This window comes from Rhincodon typus, chromosome 27 (genome assembly GCF_021869965.1).
Source record: "Rhincodon typus isolate 14 chromosome 27, sRhiTyp1.1, whole genome shotgun sequence".
Lineage (NCBI taxonomy): Eukaryota > Metazoa > Chordata > Chondrichthyes > Orectolobiformes > Rhincodontidae > Rhincodon > Rhincodon typus.
In genome coordinates this window covers 17,348,648-17,363,845 of record NC_063358.1, presented here as the reverse complement: position 1 = coordinate 17,363,845, position 15,198 = coordinate 17,348,648, and the positions used below count along the sequence as shown (strand labels likewise).

General features: G+C 41.8%; 1 protein-coding gene across 2 annotated transcripts in view; it reads right to left on the bottom strand.

Annotated features, from left to right (window-relative positions):
* The window catches only part of LOC109929350 (arf-GAP with SH3 domain, ANK repeat and PH domain-containing protein 2-like), a 64,942-nt gene that overhangs the window by 13,777 nt on the left and 35,967 nt on the right, over nucleotides 1–15,198 (bottom strand). For both annotated transcript variants that reach the window (XM_020529024.2, XM_048613237.1), the window contains 8 exons: nucleotides 14,486–14,571; nucleotides 12,955–13,030; nucleotides 7,902–7,988; nucleotides 6,253–6,356; nucleotides 5,384–5,453; nucleotides 4,279–4,366; nucleotides 3,780–3,828; nucleotides 2,232–2,398 (listed from right to left, as the gene is read on the bottom strand). In XM_020529024.2, the coding sequence (XP_020384613.2) occupies nucleotides 2,232–2,398; nucleotides 3,780–3,828; nucleotides 4,279–4,366; nucleotides 5,384–5,453; nucleotides 6,253–6,356; nucleotides 7,902–7,988; nucleotides 12,955–13,030; nucleotides 14,486–14,571 (727 nt within the window). The remainder of the gene's footprint in view (nucleotides 1–2,231; nucleotides 2,399–3,779; nucleotides 3,829–4,278; nucleotides 4,367–5,383; nucleotides 5,454–6,252; nucleotides 6,357–7,901; nucleotides 7,989–12,954; nucleotides 13,031–14,485; nucleotides 14,572–15,198) is intronic.

The window sequence follows — 15,198 nt, the reverse complement described above, 5'->3', positions numbered from 1 at the left end:
TTTGGATCATCTCTCCTAATCTCACATGGCTCAGCTCCCACTTCTATTTATATGCACTCCAATGATGTTGCGTAGGATGTTTTGCAATGTTAAAGATTCTACTTAAATGCAACAGTGAGCATCATTGCATTAAGCAACTACTTATTTTAGACAGCTGTCATTTTTCCCCTTGGCAGAAGAGCCAAGGTCAGTAACATGGTGCAGGGAGTCTTAGTTCCAGGCTAATGCAACACCCAATGCTTATGTCGTCACGTGAACCAGAGAGAGTGGGTTTTGGATTGGTGGTTGAAACCAATTCAGTCCATGGTGCAGGAAGCCTTCAGTATTGCAAATGCCACCTAATAAATTTTTTCCAAACACTGGATCCATTTATGTTTCAGGATCTCAAAAACGGAAAAGCCTTGCTGTATCTGCACCATCCCAGCCCCTGGTTCAAGAACTGAGATATGACTGTCATTTCTGATCGTTCATCTGAAGCATTACCCATATCAAAAGAGAAAAGGATCTCATCTGCCCACTTGGGTAACACCTATAAAACACACAAAACATCTGGAATCAGTGCAGAGGCAATTCCCAGCTAAAATGTCAGTCTTCCACATGTGGCCAATGCTAGTTCCTCAGTGGCAGCCAGCAGAAAGCCATTTGTTTTATATAGTGTAGTCATATGAAATCTAGTTTTGTGAGTGAACAGCAACAAACTTTATTGAACATAATTATACACAAAAGGAGGGTAAGAGGCACTCAGGTAGTACTCTTGCCTCAAGGACACGGGAGTCATGCCCTCCACTCGGACTTTAAACTCAATTTAAACAGGCATTCCTCAGTGTCCTGCAACGATGGAGGTGAACTACCAGACTGAGCCCAAGATCAGGCATAAATTAAGAGTTCCCTCAACCTCACTCAAAAAATAGATGTTCTCCAAGGCCAACATTTCTGCCACTCCCTAACTGCCCTACAACTAAGTGACTCACCAGGCATTTCAGAGTCAACTTTATTGCTAAGGATTTGGTGTCTCATGTGGGCCAGACCAGGTAAGGATAGTTTTTGCAACAATTGATGATAGTTATGGTCACCATTGCTGAGATTAGCTTTATTATTAATTGAATAAACCCCACTACCAGTTACAATGAGATTTGAATCTGGTGCCTCTCAGCATAGCCCTGCTCTGCAACATGACCACTACGCCATCATCTCCCCACACTGCCCTTTCAGTTCATACTCTCTAGCTTTATAACATATGCCTATCCCGATCAGAAATGGTTTGGGGGATGGGAGTGGGAGATGGGGGATGGGGGTGGAGTGGGGAAGTGAAGCTGAGGAAGAAGTTGCTCAACCTGATATCTTTCTTACTCAAAACAAATTAGAGATGGGAATATTGATGAATATGTCAGATGCTGAAAAGCCTCCAAAGCAGCTGAGAATGAGTCTCAAGTTCCAACATGGGTTCAGGACAAGATTTGAAACAGCCATCCAAAGGGTCATTAAACAGGTGATGACCATTTTTAATGCTCACTGAAGAAGCTGTGCGCATTATGGTAACCACCACCTAAACTAAAATCCCCTTTCAACAACGACCAGCTTTTAATACTGAGCATTGCCAATTGCAAGTGCAAAATAAAAAAGGGTCTCCATCAGGACGGCAACATTTGAGCAATTTTTGTTCCAAAAGTGTTTCTAAGGATTCCACCTGGAAGGAGTGAGGGCCGCACTACCTGCCTTACTAGAGGCATCAAGACAAGAACTCCATTTGGTAATGAACATGTCGCTCAGGGCTGCCCCCACCCCCCACTCCACCGGTCTGCAGGAAGAATAGGATGTTCAGGAGGGGATATGGAGGATCCCTCACCCTACTATAATATGTGATATACCTACCCACTGGGCCTTCAGTACCACCACAGAACTGTCTCCCTTTGTTCCCAAAGCATCCTGAACTGTGCCTTTTGTGCCAACCAGGGCAGTCCATACCTACAGCACTTGAACTTGCCTGGAGGAGCTAAACCGGGAACTCCAGGGATAGGACTCAAGTCCTGGTAAACAGCAATTCAAACCAGTGCACCCCCCGCCACACACACACGCACACACACTCTCCACCAATCACAACAGAAGAAATCCCAAACTAGGCATGCACTAAGCGGGGTGTTCCGACATGTGGATACAGCTGACTCACCCCAGCTTCATGCTACAATGGGACAGATAAAGAGACAAACAGATCATGGATAGGTGACATTTACCTGCAGCACCACAGTCGCAGCACACCTCATTTCCTGGCATGCCTTTGACCTCAGCAATGATTGACTTGGTCAGTTCCTGTACAGTGTCATTGCTGCCATTGCCATTGTCTCCTTTAAAGGCATTGTTGAGTGCCTCTTCCTTGCTGTTCTGTAACACAGAAACCCATCTGAAAGCACAAGGACATATGCGCTAGCCATGAATACTTAGGACTGGGTTATACTCTATTGATATCATACCAAAGCACTCATGTGGGCACTGTTTTACTGGATATAGTTCGGTGCCGGTATACACAGTTTGCCAGCATGCAATTAAAATAGCCAAATACAACTTTGACTTCAATTATGGTCTTTGCATACACATACAAAACAAAATTTATTTGTGTCTGTCTTCGGCATATTATGATATTGGTACGAAACCTGGTTCAGTGGTTAGCACTGTTACCTAAATCAGAAGGTCGTTGGTCACTTGGATGGCTCACCCCCAATTGCGAGGTGCTGGTCGTGAACTATTGCAGTCTTAATGGTGTAGCTTTGCTCACCCACAGTGAGATGGGGGGGGGGGGGAAAGGGCCAGGGGGGTTATCGCTGTGAACTGTTAATCCAGAGACCTAGATAATGTTCTAGGGACCCAGGTGTGAATCCCGTCATGACAGATGGTGGAATTTGAATTCAATAAATATTTGGAATTAAGAATCTAATGATGACCGTGAATCCATTGTCGATTGTCGGGAAAAACCCATCTGGTTCACTGATGTCCTTCAGGGAAGGAAACTGCCGTCCTTACCTGGTCTGGACTACTGGTGACTCCAGATCGATAGCAATGTAGTTGACTCTGAATTGCCCTCTGGGCAATTAGGGATGGGCAATAAATGCTGCCTAGCCAGCAACACCCTCATCCCGTGAATGAATAAAGAAAGTACTGTTAATATGGGGAGTAACTGGATTTTGACTTGGTGTCAATGAATAAACAATATATTTTCAAGTCTCGATGGTATGTGACTTGGAACGGAGCTTGGAGGGACAGTGTTTCCATGCACCAACAGCCCTTGCTCTTCTAAGTGATACATGCCATGGGTTTAGGAGGTGCTATCAAAGGAACCTCAGTAATTTGCTACTGTGCCTCTTGTAGATAGTACAGATCACTGCCACTGTGCACCAGTGGTAGAGGGAGTGAATGTTTCATGTGGGGGAGTGAGTGTTAATTATGTGGGCTATTTTGTCCCTGATGATCTTAGATCAGGTAAGGTGGGAAGAGGTTCATGTCCATCACGAGTACTAGCACGGAGATAATGGGCTGAATGGCCTGTTCTGTCCTCTTAAATACTTTGTAGATTTACAAACAACATGTCCGAGTTCATCACGCCTAAAGCCCTAGAAACATTTCTGCTCAATTCAAATACAAGATTCACCCAGAGCAGAGGTTGTGCCCAATCTGCTCAGTGAAAACACATGGAAATGCACTAAGCAAGCAATGGCAGCCACCAAACCTTATGCAAAAAGAAAGGTTTCAGTGTAAAATATCTTACAAGATACCATCCTTTTACTCACGCTTGACATTCCTGCTCATCCTCAGCTTGGAAGTGGTATGTTCGATTATCTACACAAAAACAAATGAGATGTCAATGCCTAAAGTACAGCAGCACAGCTTCAAGATAAATTTGTGCATCATGCCAACACACCGCAGATTATACTACACAGCCTGAGGTACTATCTTTCAAATGAGATGTTTAACCAAAGTCTCATCTATCCTCTTCGGTGAATGCAAAGATTCTACTACACTATTTCAAGAACTAGAGACGCTTGATGTCTCTGGCCAATAATTATGCAGCCAGCTAACTAATTGGTATCTTATCTATTTGCTTTTTGAGAGAATTTGCTCTGTAGTAAATCACTGCTGCATTTCTCCATATGCCAACAGCAACTACAATTTGAAGACCACTCCTCTGCCTGTAGAGCACCTTGGGTCCTCCCAAAGTCATAAGAGGTGCTACGTAAATGCAAACATGTTCTTTGCCATGGCATATGCTGTACAGTGAATCATACTTACGGGTTATAAGATCAAAACATCTTTTTTCTTCAAGATTTGGTTTCACTTGGCAAGTCAGCAGCTTGAGTATGGCTGGAGGCCTGTTGATCTGTAAGGGAATTGCAGAAGAAAATGAGAAACAGAGAATAGGAATAAACAGCAATTATTTAAAGCCAATAAAGAAGTGCCTGTATTTCTTCTCAAGTGCATTTAACTTTAAAAATAAAAACTTGAACATTCATTCCAATTGCCTAAAAGGTACAGAGCAATTTAATTAAATCAACATAAATAAAATTTTGGTTATTTATCTGGTCATCATTAGTTTGTTTTACAAGAACATGTGCTAATTGGCCACCACATTTCTGCTAGAACTTTGAAAGTGCTGCACTTATGTGAAGACTTTTGGATGTTTGAAGGTTATGAAAAGTGCTAAGTTTATACCAAGTCTCTCTTTCTACAGATTGTCTCGCAAATGCAGCAAAGTCTGTAGGTCTGTGCCAATATGTATACTTGGGTTTCACCTCATACAATTGAGTTAGAGATCCTGCGCCCACCTTACCCAGACAGTTCAACAAAATGAACCAAGTGGGCAATCCACAGGACAGTGGATTGTACTTTGTCCGAGTGCCCTGCACTTTGACAATGAAAGCCTGCTAATCCACCACCAAGTGCATCACAGCCATGCCCCACCCTGTCTCCATTCAACATGCACACACATATCCGGACTGGGCTGCTTGACATTTATAATAATTTACGGCCTTGGTTGGGTTGTCATCCCCTCTACGATAGGGTTGCTCAACAATGTAGGAACACCAACACTATCACTCAGATCAACATTACAGACCAGAATCAAACTTTAGGCATTCCCGACATGTGGCTCACACACTGGAAAATTACACTGTTGCTTCTGAACGTTTTTGTACCAGAACCAAAAAAGAAAATGTAGTTTTGAATTACTGTTCATTTTAATTAATGCATCAGTTCCTGGTGTCAGATTCCAGTGAAGAAGTTTCACATACATTCAATGTCTGTTTCTATAACAAAAGGGAGAAGAAAATAGGAAATGGATGCTTGAGCTACGGATGATACTATATAGATAATTTATGCTACTGTGATATTTACTTACAGTACTGTGCGATATGGTGAGGTAGCCATATTTAACTCCACACTTCCTCTTCTGCCACACTCTTCGGATGCTGGAAGGTGAGACAAAGACAGTGGAATTTGCACCAGAAACATCACATTTACAACTAAATGTAACTGATGGGTCAGACTACAGGTACCATATCCACCACCTTTCTGATTTCTAGATTATCGTAACTTACTGCATTTAAATAAAATCTCATTTGATCCCTGGCTCTTTTGCCAAAATTTCTTGAATCAAAATCCTTGGTTACGGACACTCCAGCGAATTGAAAGAGTTTGCCCTGATTTGTCCTATCAAAACATAACATGATATCATGTACCTCCATCAAATCTCCCATTAATATTTTCTCTAGAGCAGAAAACAATCTCACAATAGAGGGAGGTAGCAGCATAATGGTAACATAGTGAGTCGCTTAGTAAATCAGGACCCTAGACTAATAGGCAAGGGACATGGGTTTGAAAGCCACCCTGACAGATAAGGTAATCAGAATTCAATGCAAAAATTTAGAATTAAAATAAAAATTGAAACCTTTGACAATTGTCATGAAAATCATCTGGTTCACTAACTTTTTTTCGGAAGGCAATCTGCCATCCTTACCTGGTCTGACCTACATGTGACTCCAATCCTACAGCAATGTGGTAGACTCTTAATTGCCCTCTTAAACTGCCTGGAGAGTCAATCAGTTCAAAAGCAACTAGTGATGGGCAATAAATATTGGCTTTGCTAACAATGCCCACATCTCATACAAGGATAGAAAGCTCATTGCAGCTCTAAGAGTGCATTGTGATTTGAAAGTGAAGGGTTTTCAGGCCAAGGGCAGGCACGGTTAAACTTTTCCCATTTCTTACCCATCACTCTTTTTGTTCAGAAAACCAGATTTTTCTGTGCCATATAGACGGTTCCCTGGGAGTGGGTGTATGCTGTAGCCTGAATTTTTCCTGTTCAAACCATCCTGAAAAAAAAAAGGAGGAGAAATAAAGAGTTTGGAATAGGAAACGGCAATAGGTAGCAAGCCAGTTCATCTCCCAGCAATCAGCAAAACCATACAGAGAAATGTTATTAATCATAACTCTCAATGTTAAGAATTAGTATGAACAGGACCCCCCTCACCCAAAATATCAAACATATCCAAAGAACAAGAAGATTTCTAACTTCAAGTCATTGAAATAACATGAAGGACAACGATTCGAACAGCAATATAGAGAACTTTCTCAATATGCCTCAATCCTTTGTGTATTTAATCGGAAGATAAACATGAATGGTACAGACCATTCAGCCCAATTTATTCCTTCTAGTCAGAAGGAATTAGAGTCACCATTCCCCCACCCACATTACAATCATCCTCAAATATACTACTGCTACCAAACGCTAGTGTTCACAAAGCAGCATCATCGGCTTCTATAGGTTTAGGCTTCCCTGTGTACATAGAGGACACCAGCTCTCCATCTCCACCATCTTATTGAACCTCTTCTCTGCCTTTCCGATGTCTTAGTATTTGTTTGATGTTCAAATCTTGTTTGAACTGTAACTTCCCTCCCTCCCACCATACTCACTGTATGTAATTTACAGATACCTTGGCATCCAAAATTTTATGCAAGTTTAGATTCTTTCATGGCATCACCCTCTCCAGATCCATATTATCATCCAGCTTTGTAAAGGCCAAAGTCTGTGTTTCTCCTGTGGCTTCTTCAATGGTCCAATAACCTTCAGCTATTAAGATCTCTCACTCTAGAATCCCTACTTAAAACCTCTTCACCTGCTTTGTGAGGAAACTCGAAATACTGCTATTGCCAGAAATGCGATCAAATCAGATAATTCTGGAAATACGCAGCAAGTCTGGCAACCCCTGTAGAATGTGAAACAGATTTAAATGCTTGGGGTCAAGGCCTTTCTTCAGAACTCTGATTAACCCCAAACATTAAGGCAGTTTCTCTACAGATGCTGCCAGATCTGCTGAGCACGTCCTTTATGAGCCTTCTTAAAACTGAGCTTTTTGACCAAGCTTTTGATCCTCAAAATCTCCTCCTCTAGCCCACCACCAATGGCAGGATCAGGGAGGTGAATGTGTTGGAGAGGAATAGTGAATGCAATAAGATCTCCAGTAACACATTGGTTTTGGTTACCAAACAATCCAGGAAAGCACTAGGCTTGGAGTGTCCCTGGGCTTTAGAAAGTGCTATGCCAACATAAGTTGATCAAAAGATCAGAACTCAGCACTTGGATGACTCTTCTCTACCAGCTTATGGTAGTTTTCATTTACTCAAGAATCTTTATATCTTTTCCTGTAACCACTTGCTCTTCTTCAGAAAGATACTGATATAAGATTTGTCATTGGCAGACCCATGACTGTAGTCCTCGCTCAAACTCCTATCTAGTTGTCACTGTCTTTGATCCTTATCCAATCTTCTGCACAAGTCCCTTCCTCTTCCCACTTAGCAGCCTCCTTCAAAGGATCTTCTTGCTTGCAGGGGGTACACTTGGTACTGTTGTTACTTACCTCTTTGTGATCCACTTGGAGTACTGATCTCAGGGAGTCCCTGATCTGGGTCAGCTGTTTCATCTCTTCATCTTGTGCTTGTTTCAGCTTCGGATCAACAAGAAAAAAAAAAATCTCATGTTACAGCAAGAAGAGGTCTGCCCAAAGGTTTAAGCCAGCACACAACAGGTTATTACAGGCAGCTCAGAATGCCCAGCAAACAAAAATGTTCGACTTTCTTGCACCCTTCTTAAAGTTCTCTGATATCAAAAATATATGGACCACAAAAATGGTGCATCAATAACTGGCCATCAGAAAGAACCCTAACTTGACAGAGAAACATTGAAAATAGTTGTAGGAATGGGCCATTCGGCCCTTCAAGCCTACACCACTATTCAATGCGATCATACCTGATCATGCAATCTCAGTATCCCATTCCCACCCTCTCCCCATACTCCTTGATCCCTTTAGCTTCCAGGGCCACCTCCAGCTCTCTCTTGAATATATGTAATGAACTGGCCCCAACAGCTTTCTTGAATTCCACAGGTTCACAACTCTGAGTGAAGAAATTCTTCCTCAACTCAGTGCTAAATGGCTTACCCTTTATTCTTAGACTGTGACCCCCTAGTTCTGGACTTCCCCAACATCGGGAACGTTCTTCCCGCATCTAGCCTGTCCATCTAGCCTTGATGCTTCATGATGCGCTATTACAATATTAGCATTCATGGAATGAATTACATTTAAATAGTACCTTTAATGTAGCAGAATCAGCACCTTAGCAAAGCATAGATCAGACAAAATACCTGACACCAAACCAGAGGGAGAGACAAAAAGAAAGAGAGGTCTGACCAGTTTACTTCAAAGCAAGAGGGAGATATTTGTACAGAAGACTCTTTTGGTTATCCGATAGGATGTTAAATCAAGGCCCTGACTACTTCTCTGGTCGATGTAAGAAAAGCAGTGACACAAGGAAGCCTTAGCATTTGCCATTGCAACCAACACCAAAGAGATGATCTAGTTGCTTACTGAATTTGTGGAATCTTGCTGTGCACAATTTGACTACCGTGCTTCCTACATTAAAAAAGTGGCTGCACTTCCAAAAAGGACTTTAAATGTCTTTAGGTTGTAAAAGGCACTATATAAATGCAAGTTTCTTCTTTATATCCATCTGAAAAGCGGGCAAGGCTTCAGTTTAAGACATCACATGGAAAACAGCATGTTTTGGTGCAATACTGGCCAGCCGAGGACACTTCTCATTTTCATTATCATCCAATCAGTGTTTGAATAAAGTAACCTGATGTACTCTTGAAACACATTGCAGCACAACAGCCAATCAAGTTGCAGTTTCCATGGTTCCACAAGGGGATGCCACCTTAAAAATCAGAGCCAGCCCATTCACAGGGAAATGTTAAGAACGTCTTCTCTTCGTAAAGGGCAATAGGACAGACATACAGGATTCTGCCACACTCAGCAGAGTAGTTACAAGCTCGTTAATTTTACATGAGATTGATACTTTATTGTTGCCCAGGGCTATTAAAGGGACCAAGGGGGAACATCAGAAAGGGTTAGAGGGTTAAGTGTCCAGTTCCTGTTCCTAAGTTCACTCCAGAAACCAACCATGTGAGAAAATGTTTTGCACATTGGCAGGAAGAATAGATGATCTGGATATGAAGAAAGACTACAAAGAACAGCAGCAGAGAGGGATTTGGGGGTCCTCATGTATTATTCATAAAAATGCTAGCACACAAGTAGGTAATAGGGAAGGCAAATAAAGTTTTTTTTGCAAATTAAATGGACTGTAAAAGTAGGGAGTTTTGTTACACCTAGGTCCACCTTGGGTACTGTGAACAGTTTTGGCTCCTTTATCTATGGAAAGTTAAACTGGCATTGTAGACGGTGTAATGATGGTTTTCTATGTTAATTCCAGGTAGGATGATTTTCTAATGAAGAGAGATTGAGTATGTTGAGCTTATACTCATCGGAGTTTAGAGGAATAAGATGCAACTTTATTGAAACATACAAGATTCTTAGTGGAGTTGAGAAGGTAGATGCTGAGAAGTGGTTTCCCTCGTGGCAGTGCCTAGGCCCAGAGGGCATTATCTCAAAGAAAAGGGTCATCTATTTACGACAGAGATGAGAAGGAATTTCTTTTATGTGGAATTCTTTACTGCAAAAAGCTACAGTTAAGGATATTCAAGGCTGACATTTTTAAATCAGTAAGGGAATCAAGGATTACAAGGAAAAGACCAGAAAGCAGAGTAGAAGATTTTCAAAATTAGCCACGATCTCATTGAATGGTGAAGCAGACCTGATGGGCTGAACGGCCTAAATCTAGACATACATCTATGGTCAACCTCTGAAAGGTCCAATCATGTCACAACAGGAAAAAAGGAACTGGCTGAAATTGGAAAAGGAATTGACCACTGATAATTCGCCATATCCAGGATGGAGGCAGCAATCCTTAGACAGCATGATCTGTAGTCTCACACCTCAATTTTTCCGACTTCACCTAGCATGGGGCTGTGTTAGTTAATTACATGGATTCAGTTCTCTCCATTACTTGGTTTTGCAACTGCAACATCCACTTCATACCAGTGTTGTCAACTTCCCAGCAGTATCCTGGAATCATGAAGATTAATTTTGACATTGCCAAGACCAACTCAGATTCTCTCCATTTCCTTTTCACAAAAAGCAAACAGACTTATACTTGTACAGTGTTCGTCATGACCACTGATGAGCTAAAAGAACTTTAAAGCTGAAGAAGTACTTTCTGAATTGTCAGTGCTACTATGTAGGAAACATAGCAGCGAATTTGCATTCAGCAAACAAGTGATAATGAGCGGGTAATCGGTTTTTTGACATTGATAGAAGGATAATTATTGACCGGAACGCCTGCATCCACTCAAGCATTGAATCCCTACAGTGCAGAAAGAGGCCATTCAGCTCATCGGGTCTGCACCAACCCTCCGAAGAGCATCACACCCTAATCCAGTCCCCTGCTCTTTCCCTGTAACCCCACATTTACCATGGTTAATCCACCTAACCTGCACATTTTTGGACTGTGGGAGGAAATCAGAACACCCAGAGGAAACCCACACAGACACTGGAGGAATGTGCAAACTTCACACAGCCAATTACCAAGGCTGGAATCCAACCCAGGTCCCTGGCACTTTGAGGCAGCAGTGCTAACCACTGAGCCACTGTGCCAGCAGATGGCTTAATACAAAAACAGAAATTGCTGGAGGAACTCCGCAGGTTTGGCAACATCTGTGAAAAGAAAACAGAGAGTTAACGTTTTGAGTCTAGTGATCCTTCTTCTGAAGAAGAGTCGCTTTGTTTTTGTTTCAGATTTCCAGCATCCACAGTTCTTTGTTTTATTTTAAATGGTTTAATAACTCATCCAAAAGCTGAAACCTTCAATAGTACAGCACCTCCTCAGCACTGCAAGGGAGTATCAGCTTTGATACTTACGTTCAATGCTCTGGAGTGGGAGCTGAACCCTGTATCCTGTGATGCAGAGGAAAGTGTGTTACCAACAGAGTCACATCTGACATGTTAAAGCTTTAAAAATAATGGAGATACAGAGGGAAAAGTTGATTGACTGAGGGTCAAGCATTGTCCAATTGGGTGACAATTAATTGGCGCACTTTACAATTGGCTGTGGGTAGGGGATGCCTGCACAATGATGGATGTGCCAGGTAAATAATGGAGAGAAGAGATGTGGTTGTTGCAGGAGTGAGTGATCATGTGCTGATACGGTCAGGAATATGTCCAAGTGGAGCTGGAAACCCTGGTGTGTACTGAAGGCAAACAGGCCAGGAAAAGTCCCAAGTTCAACTGGTGGAGTCATTGAGAAGGAAGATAGTCAAGCGACTCAAACACAGCAGATGGCAGCGCAGTTGTTATGTTATTATTAATCCGGAGAATTCGAATCCCACTATAGCAATGATAGATCATCAACTTAGTTTATGGGAAAAATGATATCTGGAAGTAAAACATAATCCTTTCAGTAAAAAGTGAGACTGTTGCAAAAAACCATCTGGGCTACTAAAATTCACCTAGAGAAGGAAAACCATCATCCTTACTAAGTGCCAGCTATTTGAGATTTCAATCCCTACATCAAATACCTCTCTGAATGAGACTACAGAGTCCCTCAAATATCTTACAAAATATGGGAAAACCTTTGGAGCACAGAAACCACCACCTTCACAAGGGCAGCTTAGGATGGCAATAAATCTCAGTCTGTACACAACATGAAAACAAAACCCCAGAAAAAGGGGATGGGAAAATGGTGAGATTACACAGAGTCATAAAGTCATACAGTGCGAAAACAGACCCTCTTCCAACCAGTCCATTGCCAACCATAATCCCAAACTAAACTAGTCCCATCTGCCTGCGCATGGCTCTCCAAACTTTTCTTATTCATGTACTTGTCTATATGTCTTTTAAACATAGTAACCGTACCCACATCCAACACTTTCTTTGGAACTTCATTCCACACCCGAACCGCTCTGTAAAGAAAAGAACCTCATGTCTTTTTTAAAATCTTTCTCCTCTCACCTTAAAAGACCCTAGTCTTGAAATCCTCCATCCTAGGGAAAAGACACTGCTATCCACCTTATCTATATCCCTCATTATTTTATAAACATCTATAAAGGTCACTCCTCAATCTCAAAAGTCCCAGCCTATCCAGCCTTTGCTTATAACTCAACCCTCCATTCCTGGCAACATCCTGATAAATCTCTTCTGAATCCTCTCCAGCTTAATAATATCCTCCCTAGAACAGGGTGACCAGTACTGGACATGGTACTCCAGAAGAGACCTCACTAACGTCTTGTACAACCTCAACATAACATCTCAACTCCTACACTCAAAGGTCTGAGCAATGAAGGCAATCGTTACTATTGCTGTGACAATACTGTATCATTCAAAAGGAAACTTCATACACTTGACAGGTTAAATATTTAAAGATAGGTCAGGAAAATAGCAGCGTGATGGGATTAAACTGAATTGCAGCCAGGTGGAGGGACATAAGCCGTTTAATTTTCTGCAGCAGCATTTCAACAATACTCACAGAGTGTACAATCGCAGCTAATTTTTCCACAAAAGGTGACAAGCTTTCAGCTGCCTTAAGACCATCCTGGAAAAAACTTTAAAAGAGAAAATGAAACAAAAAGGTAAATAAAGGATTTGTGTTGGCCTGAACTTGATAAGAGTAATGGACATTCAATTCACAGTGTTGGGAGCATATCCCACAATTTCAGTCCTCAAGGAACGAACGTGGAAAACAGAACAACATCTCACATTTATTTCAATAAACCATTTGAATGAAAGAGAGGCTGAAGGTTGCAAATGGATCACTGAAAAGCTTCTCATGAGCTGCTGGATGAAGCCAATAGGTACAGAATTCTTCCACACAGAAGCCCCCATTCCACTCTTTTTCAGGTCACTGTTTAATTCCCAGTCTATGGATAATAATTCCCAGCTGGATAATAAGTAGTCTCGGTCCTCAGGGGCCAGCGGGAGGTTAGAAGCCAAATCAGCGGTCACACATTTTGTTAAAATCACGAGCCAGTGACTATCTTGCAGATGACGAAAGCTGAGAATGTGCAACTGTGCTGCCCACCACAGTAGACTGGCCTGTTAAAATTCATAACCAAGAGGAACAGGAACTTAAGGGTAAAAAGAAGAATCAGCCAACAGCTTTGGCTGAGGAAAGAAGAAAAATTGAATTAGGTTTTTTTTGAAAAAATAAACTAGACTTGTTCTGTAAAATATTGCAGAGAGGCTAGATTACAATGACAACTTCTTCCCCTGCAGTAATATCATAATCAGCTACAACCAAAACCTCAATTCCCAAAGCTCACTGGAGATTTCAGCATCATTACTGAATAATTTGACACAAGCTGAAACAACAACTTTAAAACAAACATGATATACTCAGTGTTGGAAATCCAAAAGAAAAATATAAAATGCTGCAAACACTCAGGGGTTCAGGCAGCATCTGTGGGGAATAAAAGGTATGACTAAACTTTCCAATAAGAGAAAGGGGTCAGTAGTTAGAAATATTGATGATACATGTTTAAACAATCCTTATGGGGAGGCGATGGTCTAGTGGTATTATCACTGGTCTGTTAATCCAGAGACCAGACAACATTCTCAGGACCCAGGTTTGAATCCTGCCACGGCAGATGGTGGAATTTGATTTAATAAATATTTGGAATTAAGAATCTAATGATGACCATTAATTCGTTGTCAATTGTTGGAAAAACCCATCTGGTTCACTATGTCCTTTAGGGAAGGAAGCTGCCATCCTTACCTGGTCTGGCCTACATGTGACTCCAGACCCACAGCAATGTGGTTGACTCTTAAGTGCCCTCTGGGCAGTTAGGGATGGATAATAAATGCTGCCTCGCCAGTGACACCCTCATCCCGTGAATGAATAAAAGGAAAAAAAATACAAAAAAAAGCTACATTGCAAACTTCGATTCAAATGTCAATTCACAGATTAAGTTCAAAAATATCTGAGAAGAAAGGTCCTTTTAGGGATGGATTGTTGATGCCAACCTCGTACATACACAGGGATCAGCTAAAAGGTGACGTACTTTTGCTGAGCATGGAAGTACTTGATGAGGCTCTGGAGTAGGTCAGGGCCTTCTCGAATCTTTATTTCGTTCACCTTGAGAAGATACTGCAAAACAAACAAAGTGTAATCCGTTCACATTGAGAACATCACCCCACTCTCCCACCACCGGTGTACCTACTCCCCAACATTAAAAATGTATAACTGGAAGTCCTGCAGAACCTGCTGATTGATAACATGGACCTACCGCCAACAGGAATGGCGGAGAGTTACTAATGATATGCAAAAGGTAGAGGTCAAACCAGACATGGTTTGCTCTGTGCTGTTAGTAGGTAAGGAAAAAAAGTCTAATGCCTTATAAATATCTCAGAGATAAAAACATGAAAGTATTTTATAAGCATTACAATGCAGGACTTTGCCGTTTTGGAGACAAACATAGCAGCTATTGTGCGCTTAATGGTACCCGAAGAGAGAAACAAGACAGGCTTGCATTTAAATAACACCTTTCATAATCTTATAATGTCTGAAAGCACTTTACAGTCACTTTTACAGTGTCGTTTAACTGGCAGGCTTTATTGGAGATCAAAGGCTCCGGCTGCAGGTCTCACTGCCAGAGACTGGCGGCTCATCATTGCAAGGTAGTAGCTCTGCTAGTCTCACACACCCAACGTAAGCCCACAACTGCCAGTACACCCAAACCATAGGCATAGGAATGGCAGGCGGGGCTTCAGACCA